Raw genomic sequence first — 23,991 nt, 5'->3', positions numbered from 1 at the left:
CCTTACAACTCTCAGTCTCACCTAATCCTACTCCCCCATACCCCATCTCACCCTGCTTCCTCAGTCTCACCAAAACCTACCCTCCCTACCCTGTCTCACCACCTGTTATGACATAAGGATAGCAAGCCAAACCAAATCCACCTCACCATCAATTGATTCGCAACACTGTGAAATTAAAACATTCAATTACCCTCCAAACTGCCCAATTATTCCTAATCAAACTTCACAAATAACAGATCTTGTACACCAAGTTTATAACTTAAATAACAATTTTTAATATAACTTAACTTTGTTTATCTCTGCTCTGCTAACCTAATTAATACAGGATCGAGCATGCATCACCAAAACCATGCTAAGCCTACACTAGTCCTGCTTTCCAACACTGGTTCCATTGCCTTGAATGTAATGAAATCTCAACTCCTAATCCACATTTTTTTTAAAAAAAGACTTCAACTATTGTCTCAGGGTATTCCAGACCCCACCACCCTCTTGGTGAAAAAAAAACTATTTGTCAAATCTCTCTAAATTTCCTGCTTTTCATCTTGAACATTTATCTCCTTGTTAGTAACCCTCAGGGGAAGGGGAACAGCTGTTTCCTTTCCACCCTTGTCCATGTCCCTCCAAGTTTTATACACCTCCATCATGCTTTCTCTGCTTCAAAGAAAACAACTCAAGCTTATCCAGCCTTTCTTCATCGCTGAAATGCTCCATGTCAGGCAACATCCTAGGGAATCTCCTGTTCAGTCTTTCCAATGCGACCACATCTTTACAGTGCGGTAACCAGAATTTCACACAGTACTCCAGCTGCAGCATAACCAAGGTTCCATACAGCACTAAAATAACATGTGGAATTCATTGCCGCAGAGTGCAGTGGAGGCCGGATTGCTAAATGTCTTTGATAGATTCTTGATGTCACGAGGAATTAAGGGCTACGGGGGAGAATGCTGGTAAGTGGAGTTGAAATGCCCATCAGCCATGATTGAACGGCGGAGTGGACCCGATGGGCCGAATGGCCTTACTTCCACTCCTATGTCTTATGGTCTTAACATCTAGGCTCTCAATCTTTGCTTTGACAAATGCTGCCAGACCTGCTGAGTTTTTCCAGCAATTTGTTTTTGTTTCTGATTTACAGCATCCATAGTTCATTCAGTTTTTAACATTAGCTGCTCACCAGTCCTCTAGGGCCTCTCAACTGGCTAGCGAAGATGCAAAGATCTTGGTCAAAGCCACAGCAATCTCCTCTTTTCACTCCTTCAATAACCTGGGGTAGATCCCTTGGGTCCCGGTGACTTATTCACCATAATGCTCTTCAAGAGACCCAACATCACTACTTTCTTGATCTCAAAAAGCCCAAGCATATTAGCATGCTCCACACAAATCTCACTATCCTCTGCATCTTTCTCCTGTGTGAATACCGACACAAAGTAATCATTTAGGAACTCACCCACATTGTCTGCCTCCAAGCAAAAGCTTCCTTCTTTATCCATTAGTGATCCTGCTCTTCTCCTTAGTTATCCTCTTCTTTTGAAATGTATATATAGAATGCCTTAGGATTCTCTTTAACCCCACTTGCCATGGCGCCTTCTTGCTGTTCTAATTCCATGTTCGAGTTATATCCTTTCTTTATATTCCTCACAGGTACTGTCCGATTTTAGCTTCCTAAACCTTACATATGCTACTTTTTTCCTTTCGACTAAATTGACATAGTCCCTCGTCATCCAAGGTTCCCTTACCTTGCTGTTCTTGTCCTTCCTTTTTGTTGATACTTGCCAGTCCTGAACACTCAGTTATATGCTTAACCACCCTTTTTGGGGCCACTGCTGTTTGTCATTTTTATAAATGACCTGGATGAGGGTGTAGAAGGATGAGTCAGTAAATTTGCGGATGACACGAAGGTCGATGGAGTTGTGGATATTGCAGCGCAGCTTACAAAGAAACATAGATAAGGTGCAGAGCTGGGCTAACAGGTGGCAAATGGAGTTTAATGCGGAAACGTGTGAGGTGATTCACTTTGGAAGGTGCAACAGGGATAGAGAATACTGGGCTAATGGTAAGGTTCTTGGTAGTCTAGATGAGCAGAGAGATCTCGGTGTCCATGTACATAGATCCCTGAAAGTTGCCAGTCAGGTGGATAGGGTTGTTAAGAAGGCATATAGTAGAGAGATTGAGTTTCAGAGCTATGAGATCATGCTGCAGCTGTACAAAACTCTGGTGTGGTTGCATTGCAGTATTGCATACAATTCTGGTCACCACATTATAGGAAAGATGAGTAGCTTTGGAGACGAATCAGAGGAAATTTACTAGGATGTTGACTGGTATGGAGGGAAGGTCTTGTGAGGGAAGGCTGAGGGACTGGCGGCTGTTTTCATTAGAGAGAAGGTGGCTGAGAGGTGACCTAATTGAGACATATAAGATAATCAGAAGGCTAGACAGGGTGAACAGTGAGAGCCGCTAATAGTGATGGTTAGCACGAGAGAACATAGTTTTAAATTGAGAGGTGACAGGTATAGGACAGATGTCAGAGGTAGTTTCTTAACTCAGAGTAGTAGGGTCGTGGGCCGCACTGCTTCTAACATTAGTAGACTCATCAACGTTAAGTGCATTTAAATGGTCAATGGACAGGCATATGTATGAAAATAGAATAGAGTAGGATAGATGGGCTTCAGATTGCTCCAACCTATGGAACCAACAATGAGGGCCGAAGGGCCTGTACTGTGCTGTAATGTTCTATGTTCTACCCTATTAACCATCTTGAGGGGATTTGTGGGCAAGTAGACCAAGATCCCCTCTCCATTTTCTCTAAGCTTCCTATCATTCACGAATACTCCCCTGTCTTGTTACTTTTTCCAAAACTCATCACCTCACACTTAGTAGTGTTAAATTCCATCAGTCACTGATTTGCCCAATCTGTCCAATTTCTTTATATCCTCTTATAACTTAAAACATTCCTCTTTGCTATCAACCACTATTTTTTTGTCTTCTACAAACTTATCGTCCTCCCCACATTCTCATCCACATCACTTATGAATATCACATACAATAAGAGACTCAGAACGGATTCCTGTGTTATGTCACTGTACACCAAGCTCCAGTCACACAAAGTCTTGTTCCACCACCCTCTGTCTTCTGTCACCAAGTCAAGTTGCCAACTTACCCTGGATCCCATATGTCTTCACCATTTTTATCAGTTTCCTATGTTAGTTGGGCCATGCTAAATGACCTATAATGTCCAGATATGTGTAGATCAGATGGATTTTCCATTGGAAATGCAGGTTTAAGGTCAGGGTGTCAGATGGGACTTGGTGGGATTCTCTTTGGAGGGTCGGTGTGGATAGGATGGGCCAGATGGCCTGCTTCCATGCTATAGGATTCTATGATTCTGTGTGGGACCATGTCAAAAGCCTTGCTGAAATCCTCTCTTATCCAAACACTTGTGTCTTGGTTTTTTTTTGTGAAGAGAGATTGTAAGGCAGAGGTGCGGAGCTGTCTCTAAGAAAGTAAAAAACTTGTGATGCCTTGGGATTTTTTTTAAAGTTCGAACAGTAGAAGCAGTTTGGTTGGGACCAGCTCTCTCAGATTAGGATTTCTGAGTAACATCAGAAGCTCTTGGAGTTCTCAGAAGAGTTGGAAGGTTCAGTGAATATCTCCTGGCTGCTATAATCTCTGAATCTTCTCAATGTTTTTTCTCTTCCTGGACTGGATTTTTTGAAGAAATGACAAAGAAAAATGAAGGCGGCATAGTGGTGAATGTTGCCTGTATGGACTTCAACAAGGCATTCAATAAGATTCCGCATGGTAGACTGGTTAGCAAGATTAGATTACATTGAGAGCTAGCCATTTGGATACAAAATTGGCTTCAGAGTAAGAGACAGAGGGTAGTTGTGAAAGTTTGCTTTTCAGACTGGAGGCCAGTGACCAGTGGTATGCCACAACAATCGGTGCTGGGTCCACTACTTTTTGTCATTTATATAAATAATTTGGATGTGAATATAGGAGGTATGGTTAGAAAGTTTGCAGATGACACCAAAAATGGTGGTATAGTGGACAGTGACAATGATTATTCAAACACATTGATCAGATGGGCTGAAGAGTGGCAGATGGAATTTAATTTGGATAAAGGGAGTGTTGCATTTTGTTAAGGCATATTAGGGCAGGATGTATACTGTTAATGGTAGGGCCCTGGGGAATGTTGTCGAACAAAGACACTTTGGGGTACAGGTTCACATTTCCCAAAAATGGAGTCTCAGGCAAACAGCATAGTGAAGGTGTTTGGTATGCTTCCTTTTATTGCTCAGTACATTGACAACAGCACTAGGGATATCATGTTGCAGCTGTACAGGATACTGGTTAGGTCACTTTTGGAAAACTGCGTTCAGTTCTGGTCTCTGTGCTGTTGGGAGGATGTTATTAAATTTGTAAATCTTCTCCGAATCCTTACAAGGATGTTGCCAGGGTGGGAAGATTTGCGCTATAGGGAGACGCTGAATAGGCTGGGACTATATTCCCTGGAATGTTGGAGGCTGAGGGGTAACCTTATACAGGTTTATAAAATAATGTGGGACGTAGATAGGGTGAATAGTCAAGGTCTTTTCCCCAGCGTAGGGGAGTCAAAAATGAGAGAGGAAAGATTTAAAAGGGACCTGAGGGGTAACTGTTCCTCGCAGAGGATGGTGGTGCAATGAGATGCCAGAAGAGGTGGAGTAGGCTGGTACAATTACAATATTTAAAAGGCATCTGGATAGGAATATGATTAGGAAGAGTTTAGAGAGATATGGACTAATGCTGGCAAATGGGACTAGATTAATTTAGGACAGCTAGTCAGCATGGACAAGCTGGACCGAACAGCCTGTTTCCATGCTACACAACTTTATGACTTTATTTACCATTCTACCAATGTCCTCTGGCTCCACACACATTTTTGCTGAAAATGTGTTGCTGGTTAAAGCGCAGCAGGTCAGGCAGCATCCAAGGAACAGGGAATTCGACGTTTCGGGCAAAAGCCCTTCATCAGGATTCATTCCTGATGAAGGGCTTTTGCCCGAAACGTCGAATTTCCTGTTCCTTGGATGCTGCCTGACCTGCTGCGCTTTAACCAGCAACACATTTTCAGCTCTGATCTCCAGCGTCTGCAGACCTCACTTTTTACTCCACACACATTTTTCCCTTGGTCTCTAATGAGCCCTAATCTTTTCTTGGTTATTCTCCTCCCATTGATATACTTGCAGAATATCTTAAGATTCTCCCTAATCTTGCCCACCAGTATTTTCCTTGCCCTATACCCACTTTGCTCTCCTAATTGCTTCCTTAAGATCCACTCGCGCATTCCTTACTTTGCTACGATCCCTGTTGATTTTCTCCCTTTGTTACATGCCTCTATTTTATTCTTCATCCAATTCTGAATATTCTTAGACATCGAGGGTTCTCTGGGCTTGCTGCTCCTATATTTCACTTGGAAGAGAACATGTTGGATTGTACTCTCCCTAGTTTGTTTTTTGAATGCTTGCCACTATTTTGCTGTACATTTACAATTAAGCAGATCTCCTAGTCGTCTTTTGCGAGACCCTGTTTTCTTTTAATAAAATCTGCATTTCCACAAAACAAAACATTTTTTTGCAGACCATCTTTTGCCTTTTCCGGAACAACTTTAAAATATATTGTGTTCTGGTTGCTATCATTAAAATACTTCCACCTTGAATACCTCTCTTGCTTTATTTCCCAGAATTAGGGCCAGTGCTACACTCTATCTTTTGGGACCTCCTACATGATGATATAAAAAAGTACTCTCCTGAATACATTCCAAGAAATCTGTCCCCTCTAAATTCTTAAATCCTATGATTAATTCAAATAATATTGGGCAAATTTAAATCCCTTAGTATAATTGTCTTATTACTATTTTTACATCCCTCAGTGAATTGTTTACATATTTGCTCAATTGCCTGCTATCTGTTTGGGACCTATAAAACCCTCCCAATAGCATTACTGCTCCCATTTGATTCATAAGCTCGAGCTATAAAGCTTCTTTGAAGACCCTTTCAAGATGTAGCCACTCCTTACTGCAGTAACTGACTCCTTAATTAATAACGTAACACTTCCTCTTCATTTATACCCTCCTCTGTCCTGTCCGCTGATCCTGTATCCTGAAATATTGTACTGCCAGTCCTGTCCCTCCATCAACCACATCCTGATGAAAATATCACAATATCAATGATCTAAAGCATAATCTTCTTTGATCATAACCCACATTAACATATACAGACACAGTTATGGGATAAATTAAAAAGAGATTAAAAGAATTGTAATTTGCCAGTTCAATAAACAAACAGTTTCCAACAACTGATACTCGGCCTTCATAAAAACCTTGGACAACTGTTCACAGAAAAGCAGAATAACTTGCTTGAATTCCAAAGTCACTAACTTAAAAATACTTCCTTATTTCTTTCAGACTAGATTATTTTCTCAGACCTTTTAACAATTCACAAACCGAAAAGAAACCAGAAAGCGAGCAAAATCAAGCAGCACAATGTCTAGAAGTCTCTACAAGATAAAACTGCCAAGACCCAGTTAGAACTGGCTCTCCCTCGATTGATCAGTTAACATACAAATAGCTGCCAGCCATGAGTATAGCAATAGCTTGATGCTGAATTACCTTGTGTCCTTAGATCAGCAATTATGTTGCATTATCTATCCAGGCCAGTTCTCAAAAGAAAACACCCATCTCTGTTCTCATCATTTAAAATAAGCTGCTGTTCAAAGTTCAATTCTTAACTTCAACTCAGTTCCAAACCAAAGAAATGAGAAAAAATAAAGAAGTGTTGTTTTTTACTCCGCCTCACAGTCTCACCTGATCCTATCCCTCCATGCCATGTCTCACCTGATCCCACACTCCCTGCCCTGTCTCACCACCTCACAGTCTCACCTGATCCTACCCCTCCATGCCACATCTCAGCCGATCCCACACCTCCCTGTCCTGTCTCATTCCTGCTCCTCATAGCCCATCTTGTCAACATGACCACCTGTCCACTCAACCTCACTCCCTTCCTGGTCCAGCATTATCTTTCTGTGAAGAATTTTCTTTATAAAGTTGTAAAGGACAATTTTCCATAGGTGATGGAAGACTATAGGTAGTGGTAACTTTGAGTGCTCAGAAATCCAATTTTAAACCAACTCTCAAACATCTGTGTGAAGCGCACATTCTAGAATTGCTTCTGAGGTCCTGGCACCATGCAGTAATCATAATACCCAGACTGCTGCCTGAAGACTACACACATGCAGACTTACCTTTGTGATATAATACTGGGACAAAGTAGCAGCATTGATAGCCCACTCCACAGGGTTGTAATGAGTAAACTGAAGCTGGCGTTGCAGGGTAGTATGGCAGTACCAGGCAGCCTTCTCATTCATATCCAGATGCTTGTAGACTTGTGCCAGGTAATACAAAGTATGAGTGTAAACCTTCTCAAACCTATACAAACCAAACATATTGAAATTCATAAGACTTTTCAGGCAATACATAAATGCAATTAGGGAAAATCTCTGATTGGTGTCATACCTTACCACAAAGGAAGGTAGCAGTGATTTTGTAGTACTGATTTTGTAGAAATTGATTACTGATGAAAAAGACATTTGTCAAAGCTTTTTACATGTCAGTCATCAGGAAAATACATAAAAATACTGATGCAAAGGTAAAACAATATTTATTAAGTATGAGAAGGATGCTGTTTGGTTGGGAAGTAGATACCAATTAGTAAAGGCAATAATGCACTAGATTATGCTGACTGACACTTAACTGCTTGGCTTTAAGTTTTCTGATTGGTCAGGACATTGACCTGACAATGAATCAGCAAGTGGCTATCGTCAATTTTGTTGAGTTGAAACAGACGTAGGTTTGGTACATTTTTTTCTGATTGACTTGAACCTGTTCTCATTGGCAAGAAAGCTAAGAGGGGATTTGATAGAGACATACAAGATGATCAGAAGATTAGATAGGGTAGACAGTGAAAGTCTTTTTCCTAGGATGATGATGTCAGCGTGTACGAGGGGGCATAGCTACAAATTGAGGGCTGATAGATTTAAGATAGATTTCAGAGGCAGGTTCTTTATTCAGAGAATGGTAACGGCATGGAGTGCAGTATCTGCTAATGTCAACTCAGCTACATTAGGGAGATTTAAACAATCCTTAGGTAAGCACATGGATGATTTTGGGATCGTGCAGGAGGACAAGATGAGAATAGTTCACAGGTCAGCGCAACGTCAAGGGCCGATGTCTGCACTGTATTGTTCTATGTTCTATGATTTCTTAGCATCCTGCACTAACTCTCAATGCATTTGAGAACCTGTCTGATAGATGTGATGAAAACCATTCTTGTTGCATGTAATTTTTAAGCGAAAGTTCTGTGAAAATGGTAACATTTAAGGAATAGAGAGTTCACAAAGTTTGTAGTTTTGACTTTTCCAAAATATTAATTTCAGTGAGTTCTACCTGGCAAGTGATTACTCAGGATAGATCACGAATTACTGAAAAGAAGCTAAAAAATGAAAGTGAGCCTGGAAGAGAGTATGTGATTAGAAGAGATGCAGCCTCCATGTTAGGCAAGTCTGCTTTCAGCTGTGCTGCTGTCTAGCGAGTGCTCAGAGAAATGTGTTGATGGAATGATCAATGACTAGGAGACACAGATTTACAGGACAGAAGGATTATAGGATACATGAGGAAAAATTTGTTCACCCAGAAGATGACTAGAATCTGGAACTCACTGCCTGCAAGGATGGTAGACGTAGAAACTCTCATAATATTCCTCCCTGTAAAATGACTATACAGTTCATTGAGAGACTGCTGTTCCAGAGAAGACTGTGAACTCACGTCCCCGTGCACACGGGCAATCGTTCTCTCTCTCTCCAGGGCCTGGAATAAAGATGAAGGAGGTAAAACTATACTGTGTCTCTGAGCTTTTTGCTTCAACAGAGGAGGGGAAATGGAGCGACAATACACTTGCAATGCCAAGGAATGCAAGGCTATTTGGGGGGTGAGCGCCAAGTGCTGAAAAATGGGATGAGACATTTTGACTGGCACAGACATAGTCATTGAGATGTACAGCACAGACACAGGCCCTTTAGTCCAACTCGTCCTTGCCAAATGTTCCAATCTTGGCAACATCCTTGTAAATCTTTACTGAATCCTATCAAGTTTCCAATAGTAAGGAGGCCACAACTGCATGCAGTATTCCAAAAGTGACCTAACCAATGTCCTGTACAGGCATAACATGACCTCCCAACTCCTATATCCAATGCTCTGGCCAATAAAGGAAGGTATTTGGTATGCTCTCCTTTCACTATCCTATCTACCTGCAACCCCACTTTCAAGGAACTATGAACCTGCACTTCAAGGTCTCTTTGTTCAGCAACATACCCCAGGATTTTACCATTAATTGTATAAGTCCTGCTAAGATTTGCTTTTCCAAAATGCAACACCTCACATTTATCTAAATTAAATTCCATCTGCCACTCCTCAGCCCATTGGCGCATCTGATCAAGATCCCATTGTACTCTGAGGTAACCTTCACTGTTCACTACACCTCCAAGTTTGATGTCATTTGATAAGATACATAGTTAGAGTGGCAGACAGAGACTTAGATTAGATTACTTACAGTGTGGAAACAGGCCCTTTGGCCCAACAAGTCCACACCGACCCGCCGAAGCGCAACCCACCCATACCCCTACATTTACCCCTTACCTAACACTATGGGCAATTTAGCATGGCCAATTCACCTGACCCGTACATCTTTGGACTGTGGGAGGAAACCGGAGCACCCGGAGGAAACCCACGCAGACACGGGGAGAACGTGCAAACTCCACACAGTCAATCGCCTGAGTCGGGAATTGAACCCGGGTCTCTGGTGCTGTGAGTCAGCAGTGCTAACCACTGTGCCACCGTGCCGCCAACTAACGATACCTCCTATGTTCACATCCAAATCATTTATATCAATGATAAAAAGTAGTAGACCCAGCACTTATCCTTGTGGCACTCCACTGGTCACAGGCCTCCAGTCTGACAAGCAGCCCTCCACTCTCTGTCTTATACCTTCAAGCCAGTTATGTATCTAAATGGCTAATTCTCTCTATATTTCATAAGATCTAACCTTGTTAACCAGTCTCCAATGGGGAACCTTGTCGAACGCCTACTGAAGCCCATATAGATCACGTCTACCACTCTGCCCTCATCAATTCTCTTTGTTACTTCTTCAAAAAACTCAACTAAGTTCACGAGACATGATTTCCCCCACACAAAGCCATACTGACTATCCGTAATCAGCCCATGCCTTTCCAAATACATGTAAATCCTGTCCCTCTGGATTCCCTCCAACAACTTGCTCATCACTGAAATCAGAACAGGTCACATCTGTGACTACCTGGTCAGGTCCACGCTCCCCAACAACTCACCCTCCCATCCTGGCACCCTCCCCTGCCAGTAAAAAATGAGGTCTGCAGATGCTGGAGATCACAGCTGCAAATGTGTTGCTGGTCAAAGCACAGCAGGTTAGGCAGCATCTCAGGAATAGAGAATTCGACGTTTCGAGCATAAGCCCTTCATCCCCTGCCACCACAGGAATTGCAAACCTGTGCCCACACCTCCTCCCTCACCTCCATCCAAGGCCCCAAAGGAGTCTTCCACATCCATCAAAGTTTCACTTGCACATCCACCAATGTCATTTATTGTATCCATTGCTCCTGATGCGGTCTCCTCTACGTTGAGGAGACTGGATGCTTCCTCGCAGAGTGCTTTAGGGAACATCTCCGGGACACCCGCATCAATCAACCCCACCGCCCCGTGACCCAACATTTCAACTCCCCCTCCCACTCTGCTGAGAACATTCAGGTCCTGGGCCTTCTCAACCGCCGCTCCCTCACCACCCGACGCCTGGAGGAAGAATGCCTCATCATCCGCCTCAGAACACTTCCACCCCAGGACATCAATATGGACTTCACCAGTTTCCTCATTTCTCCTCCCTTCACCTTACCTCAGTTCCAACTTTCCAGCTCAGCACAGTCCTCATGACCTGTCCTACCTGCCAATCTCCCTTCCCACCTATCCGTTCCACCCTCCCCTCTGAGTTATCACCTCCATCCCCATCCCCATTCACTTATTGTACTCTTTGCTACTTTCTCCCCAGCCCCACCCCCCCATTTATCTCTCCACCCTGGAGGCTCCCTACTTCTATTCCTGATGAAGGGCTTTTGCCCAAAAAGTTGATTTTCTTTCTCCTCGGATGCTGCCTGACCTTTTCCAGCACCACTCTGATCCAAACCTCCAACACTGACAGCAGGCTTACCAGTATGTAGCTCCCTGGCTTTTCTATACCACCTTTCTTAAATAGTGGTACCACGTTTGCCAACCTCCAGTCTTTCGGCACCTCACCTGTGATTGTCAATGACATAAATATCTCAGCAAGGAGCTCAGCAATCACTTCCCAAGCTTCCCACAGAATTCTAGGCTACACATTATCACGCCCTGGTGTTTTATCCACTTCAAGAGATCCAGCACCTCCTCCTCTGTAATATGGACATTTTTCAACATGTCACCATCTATTTCCCACATTCTATATCTTCCATATCCTTTTCCACAGTAAACACTGATGCAAAATACTTGTTTGGTGTCTCCTCCATCTCCTGTGGCTGCACACACAGGCTGCCTTGCTGATCTTTGAGGTGCCCGATTCTGTCCCTTGTCACCCTTTTGTCCTTTAAAGTATTTATAAAAACCCTTTGGATTCTCTTTAACTCTACTTGCCAAAGCTATCTCATGTCCCCTTTTTGCCCTCCTGATTTCCCTCTTAAGAATACTCCTACTGCCTTTATACTTTTCTGAGGATTCGCTTGATCTCTCCTGTTTATAACTGACACATGCTTTCTTCTTTTCTTTAACCAAAACTTCAGTTTCTCTAATCATCCAGCATTCCCTATACCTACCAGTCCTTTCTTTCATCCCAACAGGAATATACTGTTATCTCATTTTTGAAGGCCTCCCATTTTTCAACTGTCTCTTTACCTGTGAACATTTGTTCCCAGTCAGCTTTTGAAAGTTTTTGCCTAAGACTGTCAAAATTAGTCTTCCTCCAATTTAGAACTTCAACTTTTAGATCATGTCTATCCTTTCCAATCACTATTTAAAAACAAATAGAATTATGGTTGCTGGTCCCAAAGTGCTCCCCACTGACACCTCAGTCACCTGCCCTGCCTTATTTTTTTTAGATTACTTACAGTGTGGAAACAGGCCCTTCGGCCCAACAAGTCCACACCGACCCACCGAAGTGCAACCCACCCATACCCCTACATTTACCCCTTACCTAACTCTACGGGCAATTTAGCATGGCCAATTCACCTGACCCGCACCGGACTGTGGGAGGAAACCGGAGCACCCGGAGGAAACCCACGCAGACACGGGGAGAATGTGCAAACTCCACACAGTCAGTCGCCTGAGTCGGGAATTGAACCCGGGTCTCTGGCGCTGTGAGGCAGCAGTGCTAACCACTGTGCCACCGTGCTGCCCACTAAAACTCATTTTCGCTTTGAATAAGTGTTGCCCTTGCCGCGTTCACTGTAATGGTAGCTCTGCCCCATCCCTGATTCATCGGATCTCGTTGAACGAAGCTGCTTTTTGAGAGAACTGATTGGCCGTTTTCGCACAAGGCAATGTAAAAATAAGGGCTCGTCCGGGATTTGAACCCGGGATCTCTCGCACGCCCACGCACCAGGATGCCCGAAGCGAGAATCATTCCCCTAGACCAACGAGCCACATACAAGAGTAGATCAAGTTTTGCATCTTCTCTCGTCAGTACATCCGCATACTGAATCAGAAAATTTTCTTGTACACACTTAACAAATTCCTCTCCATCTAAACTATGGCACTACGGCAGTCCCAGTCTATGTTTGCAAAGTTAAAATCCCCTGCCATAACCACCCTATTATTCTTACAAATAACTGAGATCTCCTTACAAATTTGTTTTTCAATTTCCTGCTGACCATTATGGGGTCTATAATACAATCCCAATAAGGTGACTATCCTTTTCTTATTTCTCAGTTTCACTAAAATAACTTCCCTGGATGCATTCCCAGGAATATCCTCCCTCAATACAGCTGTAATGCTATCCCTTACCAAAACGCCACTCTTGCCCCCTTTCCATCCTTCATTTAGTATTTGTACCCTGGAACATTAAGCTGCCAGTCCTGTCCATCCCCGAGCCACATTTCCGTAATTGCTATGATATCCCAGTCCCATGTTCCTACCCATGCCCCGAGTTCACCTGCCTTCCCTGTTGGGCCTCTTGCATTGAAGTAAATGCAGCTCAATTTATCAGTCCTACCTTTTCTCTGCTTTGTCTCTGTCTGCCCTGACTGTTTGACTCACTCCTTTTCCCAACTGTACCAGTCTCAGATTGATGTCTTTCCTCACTATTTCAGAGTCCCACCCCCTGCCACCTTACTAGTTTAAATCCTCTCAAGCAGCTTTAGCAAATCTCCCTGCCTCACCTCTACTCCAGAAGAGATTCCAATGATCCAGAAATGTGACCCCTTCTCCCATATACCAGTTCATCTGCTCTGTCCTCCTATTCCAACCCTTACTAGCTTGTAGCACCAGGAGTACTCCAGATATTATTACCTTTGAGGACATCCTTTTTAACTTCCTGCCCACCTTTCTATATTCTCCTTTCAGAATCTCATCCTTTTCCCTTCCAATGTTGTTGGTTCTAAAGTGTACAATGCACTTCTGCTGGCTCCTCTTCATTTGAGAACATTCTGCACCCCGAGACATCCTTGATCCTAATACACCATTCTAATTGTTCGCTGCTGGCTGCAGAAACATCTATCTGTGCCTCTGACTACAGAGTTCCCTATCACAATTGTTCGCTTGGAATCCAATGTACCCCTCATTACATTAGAGTCTTTCTTGATACCAGAAACTTGGCTGTTCATGCTATATTCCTCCGAGAGTCCATCACCCCCACATTTTTCAAATCAGCATACTTGTATGAAATGGGGATGGCCACGGAAGACTCCTGCACTACCTGCCCACCTCTCCTACCTTGCTTGGAGTTAACTCATCCACCTGACTGTATCTGCAGCTTTTCTCCCTTCCTATAACTGCCATTCATCATTCCTCCTTGCTCTTGAAACTTCCTCATTGTTTCTAACTGTCGCTCCAACTGATCCATTCGGTTGGATTCGCAACCAAAGACATTTCCTGCAGACATAATCCTCATTAACATATACATTCTCCCTAAACTCCCACATCTGACAAGAGCATATCATTCTATTAAAAGCCATCTTTGCCCTTCACAATCTACAGACCCAGAAAATAGCACTGTCTTATTGCTTTTAAACAAAAAACTCCAGGTTAACTTAATACTTATATTTTTTAAAATTTAATCAAGAGACAGATCTCAATAAAACATAATCAAGAAAGAACCACTCTACTCACTACTGTGTATTTACAGCAAGGCTACACTTAAAAATCTCTCTGTTCCTGTGCTGTGAGCTCTCCCACATAGGTTCCTTTAAAATCAGTATTGCGCTCTGTTAAGTTTTCCTACACGCACTCCAATATTGAGAGATACATAAATTCAAACAGCAAGACAGTAACTGTGCAGATTAACTGCTGTGTCAGTTAGCAGTGTGGATTTCTTAAGGGTACAAGGGCCTTTTTCTGTGTTGTAGATCTCTATGACTGTAAGACCTGGGAGCAGTTGGGGCTCAGAAGATGCCAAATATCATAATAGTAATAGCTTATTGTAACTGAGCAGCTTGAGCTCAGGGAAACAATCCAGTACAGCATTGACTTGGTGACATTGTCAATTTGTGGAAAATTGGAGTTGTGGCTGAGGAAATACTGGAGTGCAATTTCCAAGAATCCAGGGGAGCATTGCCCCAAATGTAAAGACCACGCTTAGTTTTTTTTTCCCTGTATTTTTGATTGTGGACTGAAATAGAAACGAACTGGTTTAGAAACAAAGGATTGTTGAAACATCACTGCAATTTTGAGAGCAAGTAATCTGATACTCATTGCAATGTTTACACAGGTGCTGGTTCAAGCAAGAGGAGATGATTCCCAGACAAAGTAGTCAAGGGCTGAGTACAAACTGGCAAAAAGTAACTGACCGGGCTGTGGGCTAATGTACAGTTATCGATGAGAAAGGCCTTCTGCTTGTGAACAACTAGGTGATCGATTGGCAGGTAGTTGTACATTTTAGGGCTGCTTCTTGCACTAACAACCAGATTAAGCTTGAAGAGTATATTTTTCCTTAAGCAGTTGCTGCAAGTTAGTACTTTTAATTAATAAGTCAGAGTGCTAACCCGTCATCCCAGGTCTTCTCTAAGCTCATGAAAGCAGCAGAAGGAAGATCGGAAGCAGTGAGTGCTCCAATCACAAGAACCATCTCAGTGAATACTGTGAAAGGACTAAAGAACGGCTTTCCCAAGTTTTCTTTCTGCCTATAACACCCTTTTTTTTAACCGTCTGTCTATATGCATGTGTGTAGAGTGTCTGTTTATAAAGGGATTTTAAATTTATAATTGTAACATTATAAATAAGACTATTTATAGTATTAGCAATTCTCATTAAGTGCAGCAATCTGGGATTGAAAGGTAAGTGGACTGGGGAAATTTTGCATACTTTTTAAAATCTTCAACACCTCCAGCAAATGCGGGCTCAATTTACAGTATGTAAATTGAGGCACAACACTATGAAAGGAAGGTGGACCACCAGAAAATGAGGAATGGTTGAGGCAGTCATGTTTGGAGCAGCTTCACTGCTAAGTCATTAAAAGTGAAGCAACGTGACCCTTTGTGATGTTTTAATAAGATCATAGTGCTATGAAGTTGTGTGTGTACTTTAAGAGAGTTAAAAGCAGCAGAACTACTAGACACAGCACCAAGTGCTCTCAACAGCATAACAATGTAATACTAATTCAAACAACTCGATCAGCTGGTTGCCTGGAAATGACAAAAAAACAGACTGGAATCAGTTTAAATTATTCCCTGCAAAAATACCAATTTCCAATCAAGTTTGAAGAGAGTATATTGACCATCCTAAAAGCCAATGACACAATCCAATGCTCTGGGGTATAAGACAGGGGAACATTTGAACAGTTGGGAGGAGAACTGCCAAGCTCCAGCGGGTAAAAGACAGCCTGAAAAATAGCTCTCTTAAAGTACCTTTTCGGATCTGTACCTGTGAAGCAGAATCCCTAAGAAGAAGAGACACACAAGGATCCAAATAGAAGAACTGCCTGGTTTTGAGATGTATTGTTTTGTAAATCTTAATTGGGAGTTTTATCAGACTAGTATTATAAAAGGGAAGGTAAAAGATAAGTTAGAGTAAGGACTTGTACATAGTTGTTAGTTAATTATTCTGTTATACTTTAAGAAATAAAATTGTTAATTTTTTTACTTTAAATAGTTTTTGACCACGCAAAGTTTTACAGATTACTACACGGGATAAATCTTTTCTGTGTTACTGGTTTTAAATTAAGCAGGAGAGTTTACCCCGTGTCATAACAATAGTGTCACTGATGTTGGGAGTAGATTACTTGGAAATTGTGGGATCTGTTTGATCCCATTGCTATTTAACTGCAACTGTGCCTTCATTTGTCTGTTACTCATATTTGCTTCATGTTAATTTTGGAAAAAGTGAGGACTGCAGAAGCTGGAGATCAGAGTCGAAAAGTGTGGTGCTGCAAAAGCATAGCCAGTCAGGCAGCATCCAAGGAGCGGGTGAGTCGATGTTTCAAGCATGAGCTCTTCATCAGGAATTCCTAGTTAGAATACAAGTCATAGATGTAAATTTGGTTGCTGAGCTGAAAGGTTCATTTTCAGACATTTTGTCACCACACATCTGGTGAAGCCTCCAGTGAAGCACTAGTGGTTTGGCCCGCTTTTTATTTGTGTTTAGGTTTCCTTGGGTTGATTATATTATTTCCCGTGGTGATGTTATTTCCTGTTATTTTTCCCAGGAGGGTGGTAAACTGGATCCAACTTAATATGTTTGTTGATAGAGTTGCGGTTGGAATGCCATGCTTCGAGGAATTCTCGTGCATATCTCCTGTTTGGCTTGTCTGAGGATAGAGGTGTTGTCCCAGATGAAGTGGTGTCCTTCCTCACCTGTAAATAAAGATACTAGAGAGTGTGTGTCATGTATTTTTGTGGCTAGTTGATGTTCATGTATTCTGGTGGCTAGTTTTCTGCCTGTTGAACCAATGTAGTGTTTGTTAGTTCTTGCAAGGTATTTTGTAAACGACATTAGTTTTGCTTGTTGCTTATGTAGGGTTTTTCAAGTTCATTAAATGCTGTTTTAGTGTGTTGGTGGGTTTGTAGGCTACCATAACGCCAAGAGGTCAGAGTAGTCTGGCAGTCATTGATGTCTTTGATGTAGGGAAGACTGGCTAGGGTTCTGGATGTGTTTTGTCTGCTTGTTTGGGTTTGTTCCTGAGAAATCTGCAGACTGTGTTCATTGGGGACCCGTTCTATTTGAATACACTGTAGAGGTGATTTTCCTCTGTGCTGCAGTGCATGTTGTCTCGTTTAAATAAGATTCTAATGCAGCTCTGTTTGTGGGTGTTGGGATGATTGCTTCTGTAGTTTCAGTATTTGGTCAGTATGTGTTGTTTTCCTGTAGGCGCTGGTTTGAAGTTCCCCATTGGCTGTTCACTCTATTGCGACATCTAAGAATGGCAGTTTGTTGCTGTTTTCCTCCCGTTTCGAGAATTTTATGCCAATAAGGATATTATTGAAGATTTCCTCTAAATTATTTCATTTAGTTATGACAAAGGTCTCAATGAACACAGTCCGCCAATCTCTCAGCAAAAAACCCAAACAAACAGACAAACGTGTCCAGAAACCTTAGTCCTACATCAAAGACATCTTGGAAATGACTGCCGGACTACTCAGACCTCTTGGCATCATGGTAAGCCACAAACCCACCAACACACTAAAACAGCAGCTAATGAACTTGAAAGACCCTATATAAACAACAAGCAAAACTAATGTCATTTACAAAATAGCTTGCAAGAACTGTAGCAAACACTACACTGGACAAACAAGCAGAAAGCCAGCCACCAGGATATATGAACATCAACTAGCCACAAAAAGACGTAACCCACTCCCACCAGTATCCTTACATACCGATGAGGAAAGTCACCACCTCAACTGGCACAACACATCCATCCTAGGACAAGCCAAACAGAGACACGCATGAGAATTCCTAGAAGCATGGCATTCCAACCGGAACTCTATTAACTAACACACTGACTTAGATCCCATTTACCACCCCCTGAGAAAAGGAACAGGACATGATATCATCAACCCAAGGAAATCTAAACACAAATAAAAAGTGGACCATACCACCAGTGCTCCACCAGAGGCTCATGGATGATGCTATCTAGTATGGTGATGAAGGTCAAAAAATTATTCTTCCAGCTCAGCAAGCAAACTTACATCCAGAACCTCAACGTGAGCTACAAATGTTTTCAAAATTGGCAAAAACAAGTAATATCTACCTCTGCAGTGTCTTAGCCTTTTTCTGTTATTAATCTTTGCATGCTTGGTTAAATAAATTGTATTCACAAAATAAAATTACTCTTTGTTGACAAGAGGAACTTGGCTTAATTGTTTCTAAGGTGAAAGTGCGGACTGCAGATGCTGGAGATTAGAGTTGAGAGTGCGGTGCTGGAATAGCACAACAGGTCAGTCAGCATCCAAGGGGGAGGAGAATCGACCTTTCCGGCAAAAGCCCTTCAAAACTAGATACAGTTTAGCAGGTAAGCAGCTAACTCCTCTAAACTATCTTAGGGTTTTCTAGGTGCCCAGCTATAAATCTCTTAATAATCACCTTCAACACTTACCCTATGACAGGGGTCATGCTAACCGGCCTATATTTTCTGCCTTTCTCCTTTCTTGAATATTTGCTACTTGCCACTCTAATGGAACCTTTCAAGAATCTAGCAAATTTGGAAAATTAAGACAAAAAATAGCTAACACTTTTAAGACTCTAAGGCAGTTGTCAGGACCCAGACACTTAAAGCTGCAGTTCCAGCAATTTGCTCAGTACCGCTGTCCTAGTGAATATTATTTTATCAAATTCCTCTCTTCTATCCATCCCTTGGTACACAGCTATTGCTGGAATACAAATTGTCATTTTGTAGTATAGAAGTTGAGCATTGTTAGAAATAAAGAACATATATACACATTGTGCCTGTTTCAACTGAACAAATAAATGACAGCCATTCTTGGGTCATTTCTCAGGGCATTGACAATCAAACTGCCTGGTATAAAATTTATCGAAAGAGTAGCAGTTAGCTGTGAGTCATCAATAAATGATGTATTCTCCATGGCAACACCTCTACCAATTACCTGCTAACCAATACGTACTCTCCTCGTACAAATGTTGCTTTTCCCTTTGACAGACGTTATAAGAAAGAATCACTGGACACAAAATATTAATTGATTTCTCTCCACAGATGCTGCCAGACTTTCTAAGCTTTTCCAGCAATTTCTGTTTTTCTTGCCTTCCCTTTATATTGGCATTGCCTGTTAACTGTCCTGATGGCTGCAAGATGAAAAGCCTCAATAAAATGTATCTTTTTTCACCAATATTAGTGGATTTTCTTTTGCATTCAAAGCAAAATATATTCACTTTATACAATTCCTTAGTATCCATGATTAACTCCCCATTTTCACTCAAGAGGACAGGCATTCTCATTACCTAAAATCATAAGACATTGGAGCAGAAGTTACCACTTATCAAGCTGAGCCCAAGATCATGACTAATGTGATATTCCTCAATGTTACTTTTTTGCCTCTTCCTCATAACCCTCTATTCTCTTACTGATTAAAAAGCTTGTCTGTCTTCACTTTGAATATACTGAAAGACCCAGTCTCAATAGTCATCTGCAATAACGAATTCCAGTCTTACTACCTCTGGCAGATGAAATTTTTCTTCATCCATCTTAAATGGGCAACCTCTCACACTGAGATTATTCCAAATGGTGCTGGACTGTGTCACAAAGAGAAACAACCCTCCATACCTACCCTGTCAAGCTCAGAGCTCTTCACTGGATTCTAGGTGAAGGCTGACGAGTACCTTGTATGGTTTTTGTAAGATTTCACTATTACTGTACTGCATTCCCTTTTAAAGGGAAACATTTTGAAATACTATGTTTCAGTAAGATCCCCTTTCATTCTCCTAAATTCCAAAGAGCGCAAGCACAACCTAAATCAGACTCTCCACATTGGAAAATAACGACATATTTTAGATTAGATTACTTACAGTGTGGAAACAGGCCCTTCGGCCCAACAAGTCCACACCGACCCGCCGAAGCGCAATCCACCCGTACCCCTACATTTACCCCTTACCTAACACTATGGGCATATATATGGATCAAACTTAGTCATAGGGGGTTGTAGACCACTCCCACTCCTGATTTCTATCTCCTATTATTCCTCATTACTCAAAACCAACAACTGCCAATCTCAGAGCACCATTCTACAACTCATCCACTTCATCCTCAACCACAACGTTTTCACTTTTGACAACTAGTTTTTCATCCAGACAAACGGAACAGCCAAGGAGACCAAATTTGCACCAAATATCCCAATATTTTTATGCACAAGTTTGAGCAAGACGGATTTGCTGCACAGGACCTCTGACCAGCACCATATACCAGATATATTGACGAAATTTTTTTCCTCTGGATCCATGGTGAAGAGTCGCTGAAACAACTGTACAATGATATCAACAAGTTTCATCCCACTATCAGACTTACCATGGACTACTCTTTAGTATCTGTCTCATTTTTGGACACACACATCTCCATTAAGGAAGGGCACCTCAGTCCCACACTCTACCCCAACTGCACAGGTAACTTCCGATGCTGCACTTCTCTATCTTCGACCTTAAACATATGAAAACAGCTATCCCATGCAGACAAGCCCTACGCATACACTGGATCTGTTCAGAGGAGGAGGGACGCAACGGACACCTGAAGATCCAGAAAGACACCCCATAAGAACAGGGTACGATGCTCAATCCATTGATTGCCGGTTCCATGTGCCACAGTGAGAAACCCATAATTACGTCCGCAGGAGACAGACATGGGATGTGACTGATAGGGTACCTTTTGTTGCTCAGTACTTCCTGGGAGCGGAGAAACTATGCCATATTCTTCACAGCCTGGGACACATTATCGATGAGGATGAGCACTTCGCCAAGATCTTCCCTATACCTCTACTCCTCGCCTTTAAACAATCACCAAAGCTCAAATAGACCACTGTTCAAAGCAAACTGCTTAGCCTTCAGGACAACATCGACCACAACACCACACAACCATGTCAGGGCAACCACTGTGTGTCAGTGTCAACATGGATACTACCATTACACGGGGGACACTACCCACCATGTACACAGCAGGTACTCATGTGATTCGGCCGACATTGTCTATCTCTTACGGCGCAAACAAGAATGTCCCAAGGCATGGTACACTGGCGAGAACAAGCAGACGCTATGACAACGGATGAACGGACACCGTGCAACAATCGCCAGGAAGGGATGTTCCTTCCCAGTTGGGGAACACTGCAGTGATCAGAGACATTCGGCCTCGGATCTTCAGATGATCATCCTCCAAGGCGGAGTTCTGGATACACAACAACGCAGAGTGGCGGAGCGGATAGGCAAATTCTGTACCCGTGAGGACAGCCTCAACCGGGACCTTGGGTTCATGTCACACTACAGGTGACCCCACTACACTATACACTCTCACACATACACACTTACATACACATGCAGACACTTTCTCACAAACATGCTCTCTCTCAGACACACACATATACATCCCCCCGAAAGGTGCATTCACGTAAACACATACTATCATATACACACACTCACACAAGTTTATGGGGTTAATTTGCATTTGCAGAACTGGAATTGCAAAAAAATTCTATTTTGCTCAAAAAGCACACTATTTGCAGGCAGTCACATTTTTTATAAGTTCCTATTTTGGAAACCGAACCAGTTTGATTCAAGATTGGGATAGACAGACAGACTCTAACATCATACCTTTAATGCATTCTCTTGAGTTGAGAAGTCACTTTTTAAAAATAAAACTTTAAGTTATCTCAAGAATGCGTTTTGAAAGAAGTTCTGGGATTTACTTTTAATAAACTGAAATCAGCAACCCATTCTAAAAGTTGAAAGACTTAACGATCAGTTGCATGCATGACACTGTGATCTATTGCCATAAATTCTGTGTCTTATGATCCTGCTCCACAACTACCTGATGAATTAGCAGCATTCCAAAAGCTAGTGCTAGTGCTTCCAAATAATCCTGTTGGACTATAACTTGGTGTTCTGTGATTTTTAACTAATTCTATCTTTCTGTGATTCTTGTCCCTTAGAGACTCCTTTACCTTCAGTACACAGACTTATATTACCACTGCAAATCTATTTACTCCCCTCACTTGAATGGTTTCCTGGATGCAGTGTTATGGTCAGGTAGTTCACGTACCCATGCAGTTCACACTCTTCTCTAAGAGATTTGAAGTACCTCAAACTTGCTGGCAATTATAAGAGCTAATGCTCCTGCAATGCTGCCTCCTGGGTCCCTTTACCTGCCTCACTTCCAGTCATTTGCTCTTTTCCCTGAGCAAATTAGAAGACCCCTCCTAGAACAAAGTGTCACAGCACTTTCAGTGTCCTTCCTGAAACAGATTTCCTGATGATGGGCTCTTGCCAGAAATGGCATTTCTCCTGCTTCTCGGATGCGGCCTGACCTGCTATGCTTTTCCAGCACCTCAGTCTTGACACCAATATTTCTCACAGCCACTTACCTCCAACACAATAAGCTCCTAACTCATGACTTAACCTTTTCGGAGTTACCTTGTCAAATGCTTTCTGGAAGGACAAATACAACACATCCACCGGTTCCCCCATCTACTCTGGTTGAAATTTCCTTGAAAAACTCTAATATGCTAGCCATGCAAGAGGTCCCTTTCATGTTGACTTTCCTTGATTAGTTTATGATTTTTCAAATGTGCTATTATTCCTTTAATAATTAAGAGTCATAGAGATGTACAGCACAGAAACCAGACCCTTCGTCCAACTCGTCCATGCCAACCAAATATCACAACCCAATTTAGTCCCACTTGCCAACGGCTGGCCCATATCCCTCCAAACCCCTCTTATTCATATACCCATCCAGATGCCTTTTAAATGCTGCAATTGTAAGAGCCTCCACCACTTCCGCTGGCAGCTCATTCCATACACGCAGCAATCTCTGCGTAAAAAAGGTGTCCTGTAGGTCTCTTTTATATTTTTCCCCTTTCACCCTAAACTTATGCCCTCTAGTTCTGAACTCCCCCACCCCAGGGAAGAGACTTTGTCTACTTGTCCTATCCATGCCCCTCATGATTTTATAAATCTCTACAAGGTCACCCCTCCACCTCTGTCGCTACAGGGAAAACAGCCCAAGCCTTTTCAATCTCTCCCTACAGCTCAAACCCTCCAACCCTGGCAACATCCTTGTAAAATTGATTCCAACATTTTTTCGAAAAAAATCCAAATTAATACCAGCAGCACCACTTCTACTTCCCTTAGCTCTAGCCTGCAATTTTGAGACATTTTTAACTTTAATGCTGCTTTATATCTCTTTCTTTTGATCTCAGTGCTGCTAATTCCTGAAATAAAACAGAACGTACTCAAGGAAGTCATCATATCCTGTACCACTTGCGGAAAGAAAGTATTGACGTTTCTAGTCCAGCATTACTCATCTTTGATGATAGCATCGTGTGAAGTCATGCTGGACTTAAAACATTAACTCTGGTTCTCTCTTCACAGATGCTGCCAGACCTGATGAGTTTCTATAGCATTACTTGTTTTTATTTCGGATCTTCAGCATCCTGCAGGACTTTGCTGCTATTTTTAGGTTCCTTTCCCATCAAATTATTGCAATTGCC

The 23,991-nt window shown here is 42.2% G+C and overlaps 1 protein-coding gene and 1 non-coding gene across 2 annotated transcripts in view; both read right to left on the bottom strand.

Annotated features, from left to right (window-relative positions):
- kifbp (kinesin family binding protein) overlaps positions 1 to 23,991 on the bottom strand; it is a 60,089-nt gene that overhangs the window by 14,229 nt on the left and 21,869 nt on the right. The window contains exon 4 of the mRNA XM_060841822.1: positions 7,279 to 7,462. Coding sequence (XP_060697805.1) covers positions 7,279 to 7,462 — 184 coding nt within the window. The remainder of the gene's footprint in view (positions 1 to 7,278; positions 7,463 to 23,991) is intronic.
- On the bottom strand, positions 12,697 to 12,786 carry trnap-cgg (transfer RNA proline (anticodon CGG)). Its single transcript is given in 2 exon segments — positions 12,697 to 12,732; positions 12,751 to 12,786. It is a non-coding gene; the product is annotated as a tRNA-Pro (tRNA).

The sequence above is a fragment of the Hemiscyllium ocellatum genome, chromosome 22 (genome assembly GCF_020745735.1).
Source record: "Hemiscyllium ocellatum isolate sHemOce1 chromosome 22, sHemOce1.pat.X.cur, whole genome shotgun sequence".
Taxonomy (NCBI): domain Eukaryota; kingdom Metazoa; phylum Chordata; class Chondrichthyes; order Orectolobiformes; family Hemiscylliidae; genus Hemiscyllium; species Hemiscyllium ocellatum.
Note: the sequence above shows the minus strand (reverse complement) of the source record. Positions and strands in the feature narration are given on the sequence as shown.